Source organism: Pollachius pollachius, assembly GCF_949987615.1.
Source record: "Pollachius pollachius genome assembly, chromosome: 15".
NCBI lineage: Eukaryota > Metazoa > Chordata > Actinopteri > Gadiformes > Gadidae > Pollachius > Pollachius pollachius.
This window is the reverse complement of record NC_136948.1, coordinates 13,544,595-13,551,095: the sequence shown is the minus strand read 5'-3', so window position 1 is coordinate 13,551,095 and position 6,501 is coordinate 13,544,595. Positions and strand designations below refer to the sequence as shown.

The 6,501-nt window shown below is 48.6% G+C and overlaps 1 protein-coding gene across 1 annotated transcript in view; it reads right to left on the bottom strand.

The window, feature by feature from the left end:
• Nucleotides 1–6,501, bottom strand: part of LOC307086928 (ryanodine receptor 3) — a gene marked incomplete at both ends in the record, with an annotated part of 129,502 nt that overhangs the window by 56,157 nt on the left and 66,844 nt on the right. The window contains 5 exon segments of the mRNA XM_079752274.1: nucleotides 822–1,022; nucleotides 2,037–2,886; nucleotides 3,586–3,812; nucleotides 4,109–4,195; nucleotides 5,258–5,426. Of these exon segments, the coding sequence (XP_079608400.1) occupies nucleotides 822–1,022; nucleotides 2,037–2,886; nucleotides 3,586–3,812; nucleotides 4,109–4,195; nucleotides 5,258–5,426 (1,534 nt within the window).

Genomic DNA, 6,501 nt, shown 5'->3' with positions numbered 1-6,501 from the left:
AGAGAAGGAGAGAGGATGTATATATATATATAGATATATAGATAGAGTGAGAGAGAGAGAAAGAGAGTAGCAATAGTGTTTATCATGACCTAAAGGGCTTCAGTAAATGTATCTCTCTCTCTTGGTCTTTGTCTCGCTCTCTCTCTCCTCCCCTCCCTCCCCCTCCTGGCCTGATCTCCCTCCTTTCCATCATTGTGTATGTTGACGTGACAACCAAAGTCGGCACTATAGGTTGGATGGCCGTAATGAGGTTAACTGCAGCAGATGTTTGGTCTCAGTTGCCACGGTGAGGCGGGAGAAGAACTGGGCATGGGTTCAAAAACACAGGCCTTCACTGAGTTATGGGATGGGGACAGCTAATGGGCCAAAACTGCTAGCCTCTGTCCTTCTTGCGCCGTGATTCTACTACGGGGACGAATCAGGGCGATCCTTAATCTTCCGCATTACCTAAAAGACACGGGCGGCAGTCCCGCTTTGGACATTCAATCACTCACCAACAGTGAAATTGGGATTTAAGAGAAACAATTACTTTTACCTTTAGCTGCAGTTCTGTCTTTGAGAACATTTGCATGAGAGCCACAACAGACGATATTGTGCTTCCACTTTTGATTTAAGTTAAGGCCCGTTTACCCCTGGTTCTCGATTGGTATTCGGGGGAATTGAGTTGCGAGTAAATGCTGTGCTCACATTGCTCCTCGGTGGAATCCAATCGTTTGTTAGCGTTTAGCTCCCGTTTCATCTGCGGTTTCCCCCCCCTCCTGCTGCTTTGTGTACACCGCCAAACCATGAATCTGCTGCTCTCTGCCATGCTGCCGTCTCACCTGCTCCTGAGGGGGCGAGCGGAACTCTTTGGTCTTCCTGGCGGTGACGGCGGCGGACATGTTGAGCGCCAGCATCAGCTCGTTGTAGCGGAACTTCTGGTTGTGCTGCAGCTTGGAGACGAAGTGGTCGGAGAAGGAGGCGATGGCCTCGATGCGGTGCTTCAGCTCGCAGTCGCAGAAGTAGTGGAGCAGCTCGCAGATCTGTCGTGGGGCACATGTACACACGCATCATAACACGTACACACGCATCATAACACGTACACACGCATCATAACACGTACACACGCATCATAACACGTACACACGCATCATAACACGCACACACGCATCATAACACGTACACACGCCTCATAACACGTACACACGCATCATAACACGCACACACGCATCATAACACGTACACACGCCTCATAACACGTACACACGCCTCATAACACGTACACACGCATCATAACACGTACACACGCATCATTACACGCACACACGCATCATAAGACGTACACACGCATCATAACATGCACACAGAGGGGCTAAGGCACACGTACACACGCATCATGACACGCACACAGGGAGGCAAATACACATGCATGAACACATGAAAACAGGGGCAAATGCACACGTGCATGCACACACAGGGGCAAATGCACACGCACACATCCATAAACAGGCCCACACAGGGTCAAATAAACTCGTACATGCACACACACAGGTGCAAATGCACACGCACACACATGCAGGAAAACGCACACACAGGCAAATGTAAACGTACACACGCATCATAACACGCGCACACAGGGGCAAATGTACACGTACACACATGCGCATGGCATATTATACATTTTTACTACTGATACTACTAATTTTACCGCTACTGGTCAAGTCAAGTCAAATACCCGTAAAGTCATTCATAAGGGCTTCACAGGCCATTTCTTATGGCCTTATATTATGTTTGTTTCTACTGTTACTATTACCACTATTACTACTGCTGCTCAAAACCCTGATACAATAAAACTGTTAAATCAATAATTACTTAATTATCATTGTTTAACATTCAAATCAACCTCAAATTAGCCAACAGGGACGAGCACTTAAAGCAGTTGCTTTTCCCATCGGATTCATTTGATGAATGGTTCTTGCGCTGTCTGGGTCGTATATCCAATGTTGAATGCACTGCACAAAACGATGCAACGACCGTAGCGGCCCGCCGTCCATTACCTGCCGCTTCACCGGCTCTGGCAACCTCTTCTCCAGCAGCCCTTTCATCGGCTGCCTCCCGTCCTTCCCCACCTCCTCCTCTCCGGCCTCCACAGCCTTCCCCTCCTCCCCTTTAAGCCCCTCCTTCTCCGCGGGCAGGACGGCGGCGGCGGCCTCTGCGGCGGCGGCGGCGTTGGCGGCGGCTTCCCGCTCCGCCCCCGGCTCCCCAAACACGGCGGGGTCGATAAGCAGAAGGATCTTGTGCACGTCACCGCTGGCCAGCACCCCCATGGTCAGCAGGGTGCTGATCAGCCTCAGGATGGGCACAAACTGGTACTGCACGCTGCCCCCCACGGGGTCCCGGATGTGGTGGCCCCCGCCCTGCACGGCCTCCGTCAGCATGCTGATGGCCTTCTCCTTCAGCGCGTCCAGCGGGATCTGGGGGCTGTACAGGTGCTGCTCCCGCTTGCTGCCCACGAAGCACGGCGGCGCAAAGTTGAGGCGGGGCTTGAGCGAGGTGCTGAGGCCCACACCGGGCGGCAGGTGGCGCTTGGAGGCGTCCGAGAAGAGGCGGATGGAGCGCGTCTCGGGGGTGACGGGGATGATGAACTCGTTGTTCATCATGAGCCGCGCCTCGCGCGCCGTCTCCAGGTGGATGCTGATGAGCACGCTGTAGAAGCCCTCGCGCAGCATGCCCGACAGGTACTTGTTGTCGATGATGTAGAGCAGCTGCGACTGGTCCAGGTGGCCGCAGAGGGCGTGGGCCACGCGCGTGTTGCCCAGCGCACACAGGGCGCAGTAGAGCTTCAGCGTGTGGTAGTGGAACTGCTGCATGTCCTGCTGCTCTGACAGCTCCATGATGTCCACGCACCTGCGGGGGGGGGGGTTATTATTTTATTTTATTAATATTATATTTGTTATATGTGTATTTATTTGATATATATTTTTATCATGACATGTATTATTTATATATATATATTACATTTATATGTATTATTTTATTTATATTTATTATTTAACCAGGTTTGTCTTAAGACAAGCGAGAGGAAGGCTAAATGGCGTGGAATCATTTGGGGTGTTAATGCTAATAGCTGTGATCCGATGGAGCTCAATCAACAGTGCAATAGATTCCAATTGTTTGCCATTCATATTCAAATGAAATGTGTTGTCGATGCGTGTCGGCGTGTTAATGTGTGTACAGTGTTCATTAGTCAATATGCAAATGTGAGTGTGTAAAAAAAACAACAACACAGAGGGCATCACACATCTACAGATAGTCTGTGTGTGTGCGTTACTGTGTGTTTTTTGCATGCGTGTGTTGCAGACGTTTTATAATCTGCTTGTTTACATTAAAACACTGCAACAAAACACACAAAATAAACAACATTAACGTGAAATACAGAGCACAGCAGGCAAGCACCCACACACACACACACCCATACACAAACACAGACACACACACACAAACACACAGACACACACACAGACACACACACATACCCAACCACCCATCCAAACACACACACACACACACCAACCAAAACACACACACACACACACACACACACACCTGTTCTCCTCGGGTATGTGCACGGCCAGCATCTGCAGGGGCTCCACACAGTGGACCATCCAGCCGTGCCTCTCGCTCACCCGCCCCGTCTCCACCCTCAGGAAGCTGTTGGGCATGCGGCTCCACAGCACGGCGCTGATGGACTGCACGTCCAGCCGCGGAGGGCACTGCGACACCGGGTTCTTGTGCTCGCTCTTAAAGATGGCCGACGACAGGGGCATGGTGTTCTGGGAGCAGGAGGGACAGAGCGGGGAGCGGTGAATGCTTTGAATGGGAATAGGAAATGGAATGGAAAGCTGAATGGAGCTTCCATTTGGAGAGGGTTAACATAACCTCTGTGGTCCTCTCTCTCACTACCGAGAGTGCTTCTTCACAAAAGGATTCATTGGAAAATGACTCATCCCCCAAAGGTAGCACGTCGATTATCTCTATTAATAAATGTGGTCCGTAGAAAAAGACGAGAAGAAAAAACGGTGGCCTCGGTAAACAGGGGCCACAGTGTTTGCCGGTCAGGGGCCCGTACCTTGATTTTAGTCAGCTCAAACTGGAAGAGGTTGGCGCTGGTGGGTCGCACAAACACAGCAGGGAAGAGCTTGGTGTTGGGTTCCACCTACACACCAGAGGGGAGCGGTGAGTGGGTGTCACAGAGAGGACGGGTGCACGTGGAACAGCAAGAGAGCATGACTTACAGGAAGTGGCTTGGCTAGAAGAAATTATCAACTGTGCGTTTGGGTGTGAGGATGTGTGTGTGTGTGATTCTGAGTGTGCATGAGTGTGTGTGTGTGACATGTCTGCGTGTGTGTATGTGACCTGTCTGCGTGTGTGTGTGTGTGTGTGTGTGTGACATGTCTGCGTGTTGTGTGTGTGCAGCCGGATGACTCAGAGGCTCTGTGACTTGGTGTCACTGGGTGTCTGAGGCAGTGGATACCGGAACATTGCATTAACAAGCGCTTCCCTGAGAAATGGTGGTTCTTAGGGTGTCAGGGAACAACGTTTGTGCAGGCAGGCGTTTAACTCGTCATTACACACGTCACAAGGCTGGGGTTTTAAATAGCACAGTCACATGGAAAGCGCATCATTAAGCCGAAGAATGGAGTCCAACTATCTGTAGAGCAAGCCGAGGGATGGATACGATGTATGGGCGGATGAAGTGATGAACGGATGAAGTGATGAATGGGTGGATGAGTGGAATAATGGATGGATATAGTGATGAACGGATGAAATTATGAATCGATGAAGGGATGAACGAAGTGTTTAATGTGTGGATGATTGGGATAATGGGTGGATGAAGTGATGAATTGATGGAGTGATGAATGGGTGAAGTGATTAATGGATGCAGTGATAAATGGATGAAGTGATGAATGGATGAAGTGATTAATGGGTGGTTGATTGGAATAATGGGTGGATGAAGTGATGAACGGATGAAATGATGAACGGACGGAGTGATAAATGTATGAAGGTATGGATATATGCAGTGATGAAAGGATGAAGTTATGAACGGATGGATGGATGCATGACGGTATAAATAGATGGTGGATAAGTAAAAGAATGGAGGGATGAAAGATGATTGGATCACAAAGCGGCCGGCTGGATGAATGGATGAACGACAGTCCTCAAAGGCCCAACCCCCCCCACCAGGATTACCAGCAGGGGGCGTGCGTTGGCGTGCTACCTGGTAGGAGGTGGCGATCTCCTTGCCGTTGACGGTGAAGGACAGCAGGCCGGTGGCCAGGTCGATCAGGCAGCCCACCTCCAGGTCCACGTTGCTGCTGCTGCTGGAGGAGTGGGAGCCACTATTCACCTCCCCTGCCCACACCATGTAGCAGTTACTACGCCTCACCCTGTCGCCGCCAAGCCCGGAGACCAGGGGGAGAAGAACAGGGCTCAAAGGTTACAACAATGTCAACATAAGAAACACCATAGAATATTGTGAGCATCACAACATAATTATAATTTAATCTGTATTTGTGAGTGTGTGTGTGTGTGTATGTGTGTGTGTGTTTGTGTGTGTGTGTGTGCACGTGAATGCTTGTGTGTGTGCGTTTGTGCGGTGCGTTTGTGCAAGTGTGTGTGTAATTGCAGATGCATGCAATTACAGCATGCATCTGCACAATAAGCATAATTTCTGAAATCATATTTTAAGGTTCATCTTGTATTTAGCATCAGAGATGCCTAAATCAAACGGATGACTTAGAAAGATAGTGCTTATGGAATGTAAAAAGCACTCTGATTGGCTTAGGATACAGCCAATTAGCAGAGTGAATAACCAGCATTAGATTTGGCCAAAATACGACTGAGGCAATTATGCTATAAGGATGTAACGATATCAAACATGAACATCAAAACACAAGAGCAGCCTTTTTTCCAATATACTTTAGTGGACTGGCTGGACTTTAACTGATGATGCGCTTCTCATGAGTTGATGAGCCAACAACACACACACTTCTTGTATAGTTTGATATTATAGCATACCATAAAAATCTGATTGATTCATTGATGACACATTTGATATATTTTGTTGTCCAAGATGAACGGCGACACACGCAATGATATCCGCAATGGTGAATTCAGTTTGACATTCAATATCCCCCCTGTTTTGCCTCCTAATCTCAATAGCTCATTAAGAGTCGATTCATTTCCGATTAGTCTTGTTTACACATTGGACACGGGTTCACACATATTCCTTCCTAATATCAAGGACACAGGATGTCCTTGATATTTCGAAAAGTGTTGAATATCAACATCAGCGATCTAATGGTGTGAAATATTATCCATATTTCAGTCCTCAGACCAAGACGAATCTAAATAAATCATAATTCAATGAGCTGTTTTGCCTTCCAAGGGAATTGTCAAGTAACATCAGTGTGGAGCGCTTCTATCCAAACCTCCATTACCCTTCTTAAATCGGCTTTCATA